General features: G+C 33.0%; 2 protein-coding genes and 1 non-coding gene across 3 annotated transcripts in view; 2 read left to right on the top strand and 1 right to left on the bottom strand.

The window, feature by feature from the left end:
* The window catches only part of LOC125820192 (phosphopantothenate--cysteine ligase 2-like), a 429,006-nt gene that overhangs the window by 330,585 nt on the left and 82,043 nt on the right, over positions 1–16,378 (top strand). The window lies entirely within an intron of this gene.
* LOC125820168 (cryptochrome-1-like) lies at positions 3,427–7,179 on the top strand. Its single transcript, XM_049499595.1, has 4 exons — positions 3,427–4,228; positions 4,790–5,008; positions 5,172–5,878; positions 6,459–7,179. Exons 1-4 carry the CDS (start codon positions 3,916–3,918, stop codon positions 6,969–6,971), a joined length of 1,752 nt encoding a protein of 583 aa, XP_049355552.1. The 5' UTR covers positions 3,427–3,915; the 3' UTR covers positions 6,972–7,179.
* TRNAM-CAU (transfer RNA methionine (anticodon CAU)) lies at positions 10,884–10,968 on the bottom strand. The gene is given in 2 exon segments: positions 10,884–10,919; positions 10,931–10,968. It is a non-coding gene; the product is annotated as a tRNA-Met (tRNA).

Raw genomic sequence — 16,378 nt, forward strand, 5'->3', positions numbered from 1 at the left:
AAGGTGTAGCCTTTACAATGAGAGATAAATCCAAAAAACATATATTTTAATTTTCCATTATAGCCAAACAAGGAGTTAGTTGGGACTTGGACTGCATTTATTTTTGTGATATAAGAGAAGGACCATATAATCAATAAGGCTGGCCTCTTGAGTCTTGAGAAATGAAAAATAAATGATTGGGTTGACCGTTTACCTATTTTTTTTAATTTTTATTTAGTAATCATATCCTTAATTAACGAAAAACTATTTAATTACATAAATATTTTTATAATTTTTATTAGTAAATATTTTTATTGTTTGAAATAATTATGCATTGTTTCACTAATTAATAATTTTATATCAAATTTTAAGTCAAATACATCTACATACATATATTTCTGCTACTAAATACACTAAAATAGGGAGAGAAGCGAGAAAGATAATCTATATATGTATCTCAGATATATGTGAATCACGCTAGATAAATGTATATAAAATACCATATACATAGTGAAATACAGATACATAGGAAGAAGCGGGAGAGAGGTACATGCGAATCCACTTGGATACGATGTATCTGGAACAAATTATACCTATTTTTGATCTCACATAGCTGAGATACATAGAACTGAACACACCATATACATATATCTAAAGTCTAATTTCTGGTAAGATTCGTGATATTGAAAACTCCCAGAAAAGAAAGTAATTTACTTCTAAACGTGATTTGCAAGTATATGAGGTATTACATACATTCAAGATACATTCTGAAATATAAATACATAAGGAGAAGTGAGTAGACACATACAAATTCACTTGGAGACAGTATGTCTAGAACAAATTATACTTTATTTTGACATCATACATCTTGACAAGTCATATATATTTATTTAAAATTCAAATTCTAATAAGGTTCATAATATTAAAAGCTTGCATTTTAAAAAAAAATTTACTCCTAAATTTATGTTATTTTACTCTTAGTAATTGGGAGTAAAATGGACTTAATAAATGTGGGTATTTGTTTGAACCAAACCGTCATAAGTTGTGTAGTATTTTCTCTTTTACACACTTCGACATGAGTAAAATAATCTTACAAACTTCGAGATGAGGAAAATATCAGAATCATTTAATTTGTTGATTTACTTCACTAGAATTTACGTTGTATAATCTGAGGGAAGTGCTAAATGGCTAGAAAATTTAATCAGAATTTGGTCAGAAAATTAAAAATACTATAATATTATTTTTATTTAAAAATAAATTTATCTTTTTTTTCCATTTTTTAGTTAAAAGGTATTAAAATTAAAAGAGTAAAAATGATTAAAAAGGTAAAATAACATAGATAAAATATCATTCTGATCAAATTTTCTGGCCAAAAAGATTTTTCCATAATTGCACGGATTCAATAATTTTTATTACAATTTTATGTATATGTTAAATAAATTTATTTACTAATATACATCAATTATTATTTTAGATCTCAATAATTTAAATTAAAAAAAAAAACTTAAATTCATAAACTTTAAAATTCCACTCTACCTCTATACATAAAATATATATAATTTTTTGAAGAAATTTATAGCATTTATCTACTAATATGTACTGTTATCTAGTATCACCAACCAACATAAGAGACCTTGAATATGAGGAGTGGAGAACCTACTTCAATTAACGCTCACTCTTTATTTTTTTACATATATATATGTTGTACTAGTTTACTATAATTACATATTAAGAAAAAATGAGTTAATTCAATACTCTCTTTGTTTTAATCTGTTTGATTATTTTTCTTTATAGCTTGTTTAAAAAGGCATGATTCATTCCTTTTAATTTATTTTTTTAATTTTAACTTCCACGTGACATGTTTAAAATTATAAAACTAAATAACATTTTGATGCATTTGACATATCTTTAATTTAAAATTACAAAAAAAATTAGAAATCTTCTTTATTTTCTTATATTTTGTGCCAAATCAAAATTGACAAATGACAAACAACTTTAAAGAGATGAACTTTTATATATATAAATATATATAAGTCTAAAATTTCCCAACGCCTTCACTCATTGTTCATCCCATCATTACAGTATTTCAATTAATTATTTATGGTGGATTGTAGTTGTTAAGATTTGGTACCATTTATATTTAAAAGATATTCCAAATCAATTGTGAGTATGACGTATATGGTAGCATAACACTAACACTTATTTTGATCAAGTCATAGTGTTATTAGGACCGAAATAAGCAAGTGTCATGCGGAAGCTAGCAAAACAAACTTCAAAAGACCATGAGTAAGAAGATAAGTGAGAAATATACCAAAAGACACAAAGATTTAACGTGGTTCGGTTAATCGACCTACGTCCACATGAGATGAGCAATCCACTTTATAAATATGAGAGCATAAAATATAGAGAGAAATAACCTCAACCAATTCACTCGGAATACAATGAGGTTCACAAATTCTTCCCCATAACCAAAACTCTCAAAACTCTAGGACTACATTGTAAATGATGAAGTTAGAAGGAACAAACCTTTATTTATAGAGTCCTAAACCTTTTCCTACAAAAAAATGACTAGTTAAATTTTAAACCTTTGCCTAAAAGGAAATCCTATTTATGGTAAGAAACTCAGGGCAATTAATACTCAACAAGTGTCTGGATGAAACTTTCGTTAAGTTAAAGATGTTCGGGAATACATACAATCCTGTATAAGTAGGAGTGTCTATTTTTTCTATTTGGCTTATAAAAAGCAACATCTACTCGACTCACTTTATACATGTAACAACAACAATAATATACTCAGTATAATTTCACAAGGGAACTCTAAAAACGATAAAATGTATACAACCTTAGTCCTCCACAATGCTTTTCTTTTATTCAGACTTGAAATCGGCAATGTAAAAGTCGATCTTTAAAACCATAATTTTTTTTCAAGGCACTATAGAAAGCTTGATGGGAGTAATTGGCCTTGTTTTCTACCTAGGATAAGAAACAAAATATAAAATGAAATTAAAAATAAAAAAAAAAATTGTGGCTGCAATTTGGCCATCAGTTTCTTCCAACTCACACTAGTTTAACCAATCACTTTCATAGGGGTTACCCAAGTGGGAGAATTAAGTTGTGTTAGACAGCTATCTTACTAAATTCATCCTTCAAAAAGTTCAATTTTTTCTGTTTGTTGTTGAACCATTAATCTTATTGAAGAAAATATATTTTAAATTATTTAATTATACTGAGCCTCAATATGTGCTCAGATCTTTGTTTGTTTTGATACCATATTGGATTGTCGGGGTGGATCGGACCTAGAGTATAGCTTACAAGTTACAAGTTCGTTCGAATTCAATAGTTTTGGTCCAAACCCTTTGTTTGTCTAATTGTCTTAATAAATTATTGAATATATACAAATTATTATTTTAGAGCCTATTAACTTAAAAGAAAAAACTAGATTTCGAGCCAATAAGCTTCAAATCCTGATCGACTCCACCCTATTGGAGTGTTTTTTGTCGGCATAATACAGAAAAAAAAAAAACACTCCAATTTTGAGCATGCACATCTAGACACCTCAACTCGTCTCCACTTTGATAGTTGATCATCTAGACACCTCCAAATTTATGTGTCACATCAGCATCAAGTATCCACAAGACACTGTGAGGATGAGTTGGAGTGTTCAGTTGTTAGTCGAGACAAAGTTGAGGCGTCTAGATGTTCATTGTCAAAGTTAGAGTGCTTACTTACCATCCGAGGCTAAATTTGAGTGTTTGCTTATGTCTTATTCCCTTCTTTGTAACATCCTATTCATTAGTGAAAGTTACATGTATAGCAATAAAGGGATAAGACTAATCCTAGTTCACTGCTGTCCAAGAAAGACACATTAGCATGGTGGTGTTAAGATAGGTGACACATTGTTGGTAACATTTTGAGGTTCTTGAGGAAAAAAAAAAGATGTCAGGTGGTGGTTGTAGTATAGTATGGTTTAGGAGGGATCTGAGGCTGGAAGATAATCCAGCACTGGCTGCTGGAGTGAGAGCAGGATCAGTGATTGCTGTGTTTATATGGGCACCAGAAGAAGAAGGATACTATTGTCCTGGAAGAGTGTCAAGATGGTGGATTAAGAAAAGTTTGGCTCATCTTGATTCATCTTTGAAGAAACTTGGCACTTCACTCATTACAAAGAGATCTAATGATAGTGTTTCTTCTCTTCTTCAACTTGTGAAATCTACCGGTGCAACTCGGGTTTTTTTCAATCATTTATATGGTTAGTTATGCTTTTTTTATATTAGTACATGCTCCTATTTGTTGGTTTTTTGTTCATGTAGTTTCTTGTCCTTCGATTTTGTTGCTTATCGTATTATTTTGTTGTAGTTACTACTCAGTATGGTTTGTTATGTTTCACTTCTTAGTAGTAGTTTGGTGTTGAGCGTTTCTCATTACTTTATATTATGTTTCACTTCCTCTGTAATTGATGTAGTATATAAGTTATATTTTCCCTGTTTTTGGTTGCTCGTATGCTGGTGGTTGTTGGATATGTGCGAACAAAGTCCCACATGAAAAGTAGAAGAGATCAAAGAAGCTACTTAATGTGTGAGACAATCTTAATGGTGTTAGGCCTTTTGGGGAAAATCGTACAGGCTTGTCTTAGAACGGACAATAAGCACATCATTTTTCGTGTGTTTTTGTATAATTTGTAATTTAACAAAGAGGGGTATCCTGAAATACTTGATCATATATGCTTGTGAATGTGGATTTGTTATATTAGAATGTTTATAATCAAAGTATTGTCTTCCATAACACTTGCATTTATTGTCTTTTGCTTTAGATCCGATATCACTTGTAAGGGATAATCGCGCAAAGGAAACCTTATCAGCTGAAGGTGTATCTGTGTGTTCTTTCAATGCTGATTTGCTATATGAACCATGGGAAGTTATCGATGATGAAGGCCGTCCATTCAGCACATTTTCTGATTTTTGGGAAAAATGTCTTACCATGCCTTATGATCCTGAAGCTCCACTTCTTCCACCTAAAAGGATAATATCTGGTTTGTTCTCATCTGCGCGTCTTGTATATTATTCGTGATCATGTTATATGCACATTCACCATTTTGTTCCACTGATGTAGCTAAGAATCAGATAGAACCTACTGCAATTTTTCCCTTTTTAGTTTGACTGAGTACTCTACTGTTTATTTCGGGGAATTTTCAGGTGATGCATCAAGATGCCCTTCAGATAACTTTGTGTTTGAGAGTGAATTAGAGAAAGGAAGCAATGCACTTCTTGCTCGAGCATGGTCTCCTGGTTGGAGCAATGCTGATAAGGCACTCACTACTTTCATTAATGGACCATTGATTGAGTATTCCAAGAATCGTAGTAAAGCTGATAGTGCAACAACCTCATTTCTGTCACCGCGTTTACATTTTGGTGAAGTCAGTGTTCGTAAGGTATTCCACCGTATTCGTACTAAACAAACTCTCTGGGCTAATGAAGGAAACAAAGCAGGTGAAGAGAGCGTCAACTTGTTCCTCAAGTCCATTGGCCTTAGGGAGTTCTCGAGATACATGAGCTTTTATCATCCTTACAGTCATGAAAGGCCATTGCTTGGTCAGCTAAAGTACTTTCCTTGGTTAGTAGACGAGGGTTATTTTAAGGCGTGGAGGCAAGGTAGAACAGGTTATCCTTTGGTTGATGCAGGTATGAGAGAGCTTTGGGCCACTGGCTGGCTACATGATCGTATTCGAGTTGTTGTGTCTAGTTTCTCTGTTAAGGTTCTGCAGCTTCCTTGGACATGGGGAATGAAGTATTTCTGGGACACACTGTTAGATGCAGATCTCGAGAGTGATGCTCTTGGTTGGCAATTTATTACCGGTACCCTACCTGATGGTTGTGAGTTCCTTGGAATTGATAATCCACAGGTATTTCCTTATAATCGTAGTATTTTGTTGTTGTTACTGTTCCTTTTTTCAGACTGTTTCGTTATGCTCTCTATAGTATATCTTCTTCACTTCGTCATTTTTTTTCGATTTGCTTTGAATTGATTTTCTTTGAGCCGGGGGCCTATCGAAAACAGTCTCTTTGCCTCCCAAGGTAGAGGTAAGGTCTTCATGCACTCTACCCTCCCCAGACTCCACTCGTGGGATTACACTGGATATTTTCTTTAGTTAGATACTTGCAACTTACTTTTTCAATTTCTATATAGTAGAATTACCGACCGACAAATACAAAGAAATTCTGTTGACGCCCCCTCACATGTGAGCCTGATTCTTTTTCATGAGTTAGGCATGTGGAGTTTTTTTTCTTTGATAATGGGTAACGGAGACTCGAGCCTAGGACATGTGCCTACTCTGATACCATGTTAAAGCGTGTGACCGTCTCATCTTAAGTTTAAGTTGCTAGATAAAGAATACCTTTTGTTTACTTAATTATGTTTTCAACACGTTCATCCTGTCATGGATAACTTTAATTGCTCTTGATTGTTTATTGTCTTAACTGTAGTTTGAGGGATACAAGTTTGATCCAAATGGGGAATACGTTCGACGATGGCTTCCTGAACTTGTTAGGCTGCCCACTGAATGGATACACCACCCATGGGATGCACCAGAATCTGTACTTCAAGCTGCTGGCATTGAGCTTGGTTCCAATTATCCTTTTCCCATCGTTGAAATCGTTGCAGCAAAAGAGCGACTAGAAGAAGCGTTGTCGCAAATGTGGCAGCTTGAAGCAGCTGCAAGATCTGCTATTGAGAATGGAATGGAGGAGGGACATGGAGACTCCACTGATGAGTTTGTCCCAATAGCTTTTCCTCAGGCTATGCACATGGAAATGGAAGCTAATAATGTACCGGTCAGGAACAATAATCCTACAATTACTGCTATACGACGTTATGAAGATCAGATTGTTCCTAGCATGTCATCTTCCTTTTTTAGGAATGAAGATGAAGAAACCTCTGTTGATATTAGAAATTCAGTTGTAGATAGTAGAGCAGAAGTTCCAATAATATCGATGTAATGCAAGAACTATGGAATACGTACACTTGACCAAGGCATTGTGGTAAATAGCAGCAACTCCGAAGATCAACATGAGTATCACATTTATATACAGATACGATGCCTCTACCTCTCTGTACCAGACATTAGGTTGAGACGATACGTAGTAGTTATCACTTTAGTTCCAGAGGATGTCGAAGCTTCATGGAGCTTTCTTAACCTGTGTGTGATTTATGCACTTGCTACAGGTGTATCGTTGTGGCCAGCATTTGGAGAGTTGAAATTTCTCAGATGATCACTCGACTAATAGTTATCATCTTAGAAAGTCACTTTCTTTGTTGAAAATATTGGAATCGAGAAGAAAGGGTGACTTTCTGAGATAACAACTATTAGTTGAGTAACTATCTGAGAAATCAACTGAGCATTTGGATTATGAATCAGCACACTTAGCCTGGGATCAATCTATATCTGTTGCTTTCTCTCATAGCCTGGTATATCAGCTGTAAATTTGTGTATAACCTCTAATTGAATGAGGTGATATGTCCAGATTTTCTTATTTTTCTGCACTTCTTACCCGTTAGTACTGGTGTGTTTCCGTTGTATAGAATAGATGTACTCTTTGAAGTCAATGTGTCGAAAGGGATTGAAGTCTCGTTGAGATATAATATAATTAAGTAATAAAAAATGCAAGCATTCTTATAGCATGAATACTCACATTTTGACATTCATGTATTTTCACCAAGTACTTTTAGGTGTTACATAATCTCCTACGTACTTGTTGGTATCCATCTTATTCTTCAGATTTTCGTATTCTGCTTTGGTTGCCGGAGAAGGCTATATATCCCAGTTGCTGTCATGGCTCCAAGAATCGGGGCAATAACGAAGACCCATTGGTTCTTATAGACACCTGAAACTATTGCAGGGCCTAAACTTCTTGCTGGATTCATTGAAGCTCCAGTAATTGGCCTGCAGATATGAACTTTTAGTAAGTAACAAACTTGTCTATAGAAAATGTTATACTCTACATTGTTAGAAATTCCAAATCGGAATATCACACATCAATTAATCAAAGAGAGATTCAACAACAAAAAGAAAGATCAATTCGTTGGGATCTTTCCTTTCTTCAACAGAACGAAAAGAGATAGAATCAAGTACAGAAGCAGGATAAGTTACTCATCCTAGACTTTTCATTGTCAAGAATTTACGTTGCTCAGACTCTTCAAAAATAGGTTGTCTGTCGGATCCTTCAAAAGCTACGCAGCTTTGGAGGATCCGACACGGGTGCAACAACATTACAAGTACATCTTGAGATATGATTTTACCCTGCAATGAGGACTTCAAACACTAATGTCACTCCAATTGCAACTCCAGCTACCTCTTTGGTCTGCATTTGAAGATAGTAAACTGATTAGGAGGACATTCTAGTTGATTAAATAAACGAAATATTCGCGAAAAACGTACCGCTCGATCATCAGTAGCAGCTCCACAGATCACAAACATCAAAATGAGAGTCATTAAGAACTCCCAAAATATAGCTTCAAAATCAGTGACTGGACTTTTGTACTGAGTTAACATTGGTAGTATGTCACCTTGGTGATTAAACAACACTCTCAATGTAAGACTTGCAAGTGTAGAGCCCAATAATTGAGGTAGTACATATATAGGTACCTGCAAGAATCAGGGGTGGATGTAGGCTTTAAGTTACAAGTTCGACAAAATTCAATAACTTTGGCCCGAACCTTGTATATGTGTTGATAAATCTCCTAAATATGTACAAAACTAAATATCCTACCATTCAAAACTCATAAAGTCCAAATCTTGGATGCGCTTCTGATCCTTGTGCATATAACTGATAGTACATTCTACATATATTTAGTTTAAGACCACAAAATTTAAAAGTCTTATGTACTTTTTAAAGTTTTTGTTAAGTCAAAACCAGACAAATAAATTGAAATGGAGGGACTATCATAGAACTAAGTGTGAACTATTAGCATAAAAAAGTAGCTGGTGTAATCGTATTAATTTAAAATTCTAGATCCGCCTATCACTTGCACGACTAGTAGTGCACACATTGGATTCATACTGTAGGTGCAAAATCAAGAATTCATTGATGTTTGATAAGTTCTTACTTGCATTAATGGTAGTTTTCGAGCTGCAGCAAAGGCAATGGTGACCGCGGGGTTGAAATGGGCACCAGAAACATGACCAAGAGTGTATATTAATGCCATCAATGATAAACCCCATGCCAATGCTATCCCAACAATAGTGAGTGTCCTTTCTCTATCAACAAGAGCTGATCCACAACCCACAAATATGAAAATATAGGTTCCCAACAGCTCAGCTATAATCTGCATAATTGCGCGATTAAACATGAAATGAAACAAATTGTTAGTAGCAAATGATATAACAAGAGCTTGTAGGCAGAGGCGAATACAGAATCTAGAGTCAATGAGTTTAGAATGAGTATACTTTATAATGATATGTAAATGTTCCAATTTATGCATTCCCACCAACTCTGCTATAATCTACTTAATTTAGCGACTAAAAATGAATCTAACAGAAGCTTGTAGGCAGAGCCCAGAGGCAAATACGTAATTTAGAGTCAATAAGTTCAAAATGAATGTGCTTTATAATTATACATATATGTTTCAATTTATACGTTCCTACAAACTCTGCCTATTAGTTCACCGTGACCAACATAACATGAACTTGTAGGCAGAGGAGAGTCAGTGAGTTCAGAATGAATGTACTTTATAATTATACATAAATGTTTCAATTTATACATTCCTGCAAACTCAACCTATTAGTACACCGTGACCAACATAACATGAGCTACTAGATAGAGGCAAATACGTAATCTAGAGTCAGTGAGTTCAGAATGAATGTACTTTATAATTATACATAAATGTTTCAATTTATACGTTCCTGCAAACTCGACCTATTAGTACACCGTGACCAACATAACATGAGCTACTAGATAGAGGCAAATACGTAAGCTAGAGTCAGTAAGTTCAAAATGAATGTACTTTATAATTATACGTAGCTACCTTTTGGAAAGCAGATAGGAAAGGACTCTGAACAGTTCCATGCTTTCCTTCTTCCATGCTTGTAAAATCAGCAACAATTCCATTTTTAGATGAAGTTGTAGAGATTATAGAAGTTATGCTGGCCATTTATTTCAAGTTTAAGGGTAGCTTATTAGTTATTACCATTACTCTTGGTTCTTTATAGTATGTGGAATTTGACTAGGCACAAAGATATTATCCCTAGATATAATTCTTGATGTGAGAGAGAGTTTATTAAACAAGAATATAGTCCGGACGGAGCTAGAAGTCCAAGTATGGATTCCGTTACACTTAGTAACTTTTGCTCAAATATAAATTATAATAGTGTATTTGTATTAAGAAGTTTATTAAATTTTGAGTTTAGATCTCAGTTATTAACACTTGAAATCATCGTTATAAAATCAAAACTCATAAAGTTAAAATTCTGACTTCGCCTCTGAAGATAGTGAAGTGTAAAGATGAACTTAAATACTTTTGAGAACAATTCTTAAGGTTTTAAAATATTGTGTGCCGAATTTTAATGATATTACATTTTATTCTTATAAGGACAAATATTTATTGTTGAGACAAAATCCTAGTAGTTCTATTGGTTATTCCAAGCCGGCACTTGTTGGAAGATAAGAAAATTGCAGGCAGCTAAAAGCCCTGAAATTTCTATTTAGAAAGTGATAAATAAGTACCTATTCAGAAGAAAGACCTCTAGAGATTCTTATAATACGTGGAAGTATCGACATTTTTTCATAGAGTCATTCAGTTTGAATACAACATGAAGAACATAAGTCAGATGTCGATCTCAAAATTTCATTTTATTAGTAAAACAGAATAATGTTTTGATCTTATTTTGAAAAGAAATGCTAAAAAAAGTTAATTGGGGTGAGAGAGGCTCGAACTCTCGACCTCAGGATTACTCAGAAGCTATGAGACCTACGCGCTAGCCAACTGCGCCACCACCCCTTTGATGATATCAACTCTACTAGTTACTATTATATACAAAACATAAAGGGTCATTTGATAGTTAAGTAAAGTTACGCAGGTATTAACAATACATGAATTAGTTATGAAATAGTATGTATAATTCAATGGAGTGATTAGTTATTCATGTATTAATAATTTCATCTTCTATCCTACGCAAAATTATACAGAGAATCTCTCATAACTTATACATGTATTAGTTATATACATGTTTTAAAATTACAAACCAAACACCGTATTAATTTTACACATAGTCCTAACCAGCTACCAAATATGATATATTGCTCATATAAAATCTAATATATATATATATATATATATATATATATATATAATATTTCTCCTAACCAGCTAACAAACAACCCCTGAATTTTTTTTGCTAAATGAAACAACTACTTAACTTTTTGTATATTTAATATTATGAATGGACCTGAACCAATATTAACAAATGGCCCAGTGGAAATATTGCATAGAAGTATCTGGTAGAATAATTTGGGTTATGCAGTATAGGTTATTGTAATTTTTATCAGATTAGTAATTAAGGCTTATCAAAGGGATTTATTTATAATAAGTGATCTGGCCGTATAAATAATATTTACACCTTCAATGTGTAGAATTTAAATTCATATTAAAAATGAACAAATGTAATTTAACATGTTATAACATATTACTATTAAATAATCATCAATTACTCCTAGTCCACTTTATCATAAGACATGATTTTAAAAACACCTCAAATAATCAATTTAAATCACCTCGCTCGAAATCATGTCTCATTCCACTGTAAAAGTCATCGCAAATGATGGAAGGAAAAAAAATCGTGTGACTAAATTTTAAGCAATGATAACTTGAAGAAATATCGTGTGAATAAATTAAAACAATATGCTAAACATATTAATTTCACATCTGAAGTCTGAACCCAAATAGATTTTGGACCTAACTGGGTTGAGTTCAACACTTTTTTTTAATTCAAAGTGAAACACGTTTTTATAACTTAAAATCAAGTAACAAACTCACTTTAGGATCATCAATTGTCGCAATGCGGTGGGTGAGAGTACTGTTTGTCTTTTAATTAGAGTTTCGAGTTTTGAGTATGAAAAATGTTTGATGGAAAGCGCTATGTTTGAATGAGTCCTACCTGTCGGCACAAATTCAGATTAATCAAATTTCAATGCGGATGTCAGACACTAGATAGAATCATCAAAACTAAAGAAAGAAATCACTTTAAATAGTTTCAGTCTCATTTGAATTTGAAAAAAAGAAAGAGGTAGTAATACTTTTTTATGTTTTGTTTCAAAATCAGGTGGAAAATTCAGATTTAATATAATTTATTTTCAGTTTTTTCTTACTCAATTGCCATTAGCAAAATAGTTTTTCCCCGTTATACACAAGACCTATAAAGTTTAAAGTTATTTAAAGAATGCTTCAGGTGATTCTCGTTAAAAACTTAAAAATATGCTCTATGTGGCATATCTGATATCTCCCACTAAAATAATATTTTACAAATTCGTTCATAATTTTGGATAATGATCATAAATAGTTTATCTGACTTATTATTTTATTGCATCAAAATTACTAAGTTGCTTAACAAAAATATATGTGATAATATTACTTGTTTCTACTCATTAATGGTGAAGTCAGAAATTTCGTTAAGAATATTTAAGATTTAATATCAATAAAAAAATAAATTAATCTATACATTTCATACAATTTTCTCTATATATAGTATAATTTTTCGATAAAGAGTGTCCAACTGATCACCCTAGGCTATACTGCTAGTCATTGAATCATTGATATAAGATTTAAGGAGGTTTATCATCTTGTTCAAAATATATATTAAAAAAAGTATTGTTTTTCAAACTCAAAAAGTTAACAGGGTAAAATAAGATTTACTCTTTATTTATTGCATCAAAATAACTTAATTATTTTCTATAATAAAAAAAAATTACTCTATTTTGCCTAAGTATCAAACAAAGCCATATAATTTTGCAAAAGTATTTCAGAAAATCGCTTATGCAACTTTTTTTTTTTGAATCATCAATAGGTCATTCAATTTTGTTTAAGCATTATACAAGATGAATATCGTGTTTTCTAATGATTTTATGTGATAGTTAGGTAAATTTAGTGGCTACAATTGTCGGATCAGAAATATATTTTAAAAATAAATATATGAAAGTAATTAATTATTTTAATTATAGTTAAAGACTTATTTTTAATTTATTAAATCTCAAATCAATGATTTAAATTTATGACATATATCTCTCGTTCAAATAAAAACTTAGAAAAAATGGAAAGAATGAAAATGGAGAAGAGCCAAATTCATTTAGCATGGAAGGATGCGTTAGGAGTATTTTTGTCTCTCTTTAGACATTAATATAGTAATTCAATTCGTTCATCACATTATCGACATGGTTATAAATTAACATTTTTTGTTCGTTTTTCAAAAATATATTCCACAAGTGACCAGGGACGTAGCTATATAGTCTTTAGGGTGTCCAATTTGATATCTTTCGTAAAAAAATTATATAGTATATACAAGTAAAATAATATACAAAGTGGTTAAATAATGTAATTTGGATACCCTTAACATACAAGGTGTTGTAACCTAGTGGTTTAAGTTATCTTGATAGTGCCAAACCTTTAAGCGTTTGTGAGTTCAAATCTCGCTAGTAGCAGCTTCAAGCCTCTTTTTTTTCATTTATTTTAATGTTAAAATTTCTAGTGCACTCATTCATCCAAAAAAAAAAATGTACTCGTGTACAATTTCTGGACACACTTCGTAAAATTTCTGACTGTGCCACACACAGAACAGTTTGTGTAATGACCCGGAAAGTCATTTTTAGAAATTTTTACAAAATTACCATTTTACCCATCTCGGTAGTTGCCTTGAGTCACTTTGGATCAGTTTGTGAAGTTGGTTGGGAATTTTGAACTATTTATTTAACTACGATTATTTAGTTAACGGATATTTATTAAATAATTAATTTTTATTAGTTGATGTTTAATGAGTCAAGTCCATATATAATATATTTTAAGTTAAAACCCTATACCACTTGGCCCATACAAATTAACTTAACTGAGGATGGATGTTCTGAGTCAAACTCAAAATCAGCCGTAGCATCTCCGTAAATGAAGCAAATATAAGGTATAATCACAACCTTAATTCTTATTATTTTATGGATACACAAATAGTCGGTTATTGTTAATTTATGGTAACGTGGAGTTGAGGGGAAAAAGGGTCAGATTTTGACAAAATCTGCGAATGGCATATATATATTTTTTCGCTCTTTGTAGTCCTTCAGTAAAGGCATAAGATTTTAATACTCATATTGGATAATTATGACAATAATTGATATATGATTAATTAATCATTAGAAATTGAAAGGATTATATTGGTTGGAAGTTCTGGGGGGAACAAGATCTGGAGGTTGGCATTAATTTCAATTCATTCTTTCCGTAGTGAATAATAAATTGAAATTGGAAAATGCTTAATTTATACTTTGGATGGATAGGTTATTAGTTTGGGTGCAGGTATTAAGAGAATTGGCATGGTTGCCGCCACTGGTTCATAACCAGTTGGCTTCCTTTTTAATTAATATTATTATATTTATGATATTGGAAAAGAATTGGAACTTAACCCTAAGCTTGAAACTTAGGAACTTGATTATAGATTTAGGTGATCTTTTGGGTCTAGGCTAAACCTATAGTAATATGGGTGTTGTTAGTTTCAGAATCTTATTGTGAATATGTACTTGAATAGATTGCATTGATTTGGAAGCTCAACAAAAAGGGAAGGCTCAAATTTCGGAGTGATTGTTCGATTATTTGAGGCAAGTGGATTTCTAAACCCTTGTTAAGTGTATGAAATTCATGTATTTCCTTGTAATATGTGTTTAGGGTAATGAGGCTTGGTGATGGATTGACTTGTCCACATTGATTAATTCTAATGACGAGAAAGGGATAATAAAAGGCAATGTGATCAATTGTTTGTGTGATGTGTTGAGAATTGTTTGAAAGGCTTGTTGAATCATTGTTGATGTTGTATCCTGATTCTGTTGTTGTAAATTGTGCAATGTTATGAAAATGGTCATATCTTCATTATTTGTGTGAACATGTCATTTGCATTGTTCTGAGACATGGTTGTGACAAGTGTTATGTGCATTGAGAAAGAATAAGAAAATAAAGAGGATGTACCATTTCGAGGGACGTATCGCGCGCCGCGATGGATACTATATTTCGAGGGACGTGTCGCGCGCCGCGACGGATACTATATTTCGAGGGACGTATCGCGCGCCGCGATGGTTACTATTATCGAGGGTCGTATCGCGCGCCGCGATGGATGCATGGACAGATATGTCCCCCATGGGTCCCGGACTGAGAAACAGCGGGTGTGTATCATTAGGTCAGACATGCATCACTATACTTGACATTGCATTTCATTGCATTGCACTTCTTTATTATTGGTGAACTTGATCTTGTGTGTTGCTGATCTTGTGAGTGCCTTTCTATGAAACTTGTGACTGATGAATATTGGGCTTATTGTTGAAGATATGTAATTGTTAGAGTGTTGTTGTTGAGGATATGAAACTATTGTTGTTGTTGAAACCATTTTGTCACGACCCAAAAATGAACAGGCTGGTACTAAGCAGGTTAGTTGTGGAGGTGGTAATTGATAAATATTGAGCTTGTTGTTGAGAATATATGATTGTTAGAATGTTGTTGTTGAATTATGTGCTTGTGAATTGTGAACTGTTAGATTGGGCTGGCTTTATATAGATTGTAGTTGTGAAGGTTCGGTTTGGGGTGTAAGGAGTACTTGTATTCTATCCCCTTAGCTTGTGTTTAGAGGTTTACTTGCTGAGTACCGTGTGGTTTGGTACTCACCCCTTGCTTCTACAAATTTTTGTAGGTTACGAGCCTGGATTTTTGTAGTACTTGTCATTCTCTTCTTTTCCAAGGCTTCTGGGAGATTTGTGAGGTAGTTGTTTGTCTTCTCAGCGATCCTTCTTACTCCTGTTTATGATCTTGTTCTACTCTAGAAACAATGTCATATGAGATTTGTATTTTTCTTTTGATTCAATTGTAATCCTTTAGAGGCTTGTACACGTGACAACCAGATTTTGGGGGTATATTTGAGTTTGTTACTAAAAAAATTTCACATTTTATTGTAATGGTTAAGTTTTAGGCTGACTTGTCTTGGTGGGTTAAGACGAGTGCCATCACGTCCATTTTTGGGTCGTGACAAAATGGTATCAGAGCCCCAGGTTCATAGGTCTCACGTGTGTACATGCCGAGTCTAAGTAGAATCTCGAGGATCGGTACGGAGACGTCTGTACTTATTTTCGAGAGGCTATAGTGACTTTTAAGAAAAATCTTCACTTCTTGAATCTCT

The sequence above is a fragment of the Solanum verrucosum genome, unplaced genomic scaffold (assembly GCF_900185275.1).
Source record: "Solanum verrucosum unplaced genomic scaffold, falcon-dt-bn FXZP01000229.1, whole genome shotgun sequence".
Classification (NCBI taxonomy): domain Eukaryota; kingdom Viridiplantae; phylum Streptophyta; class Magnoliopsida; order Solanales; family Solanaceae; genus Solanum; species Solanum verrucosum.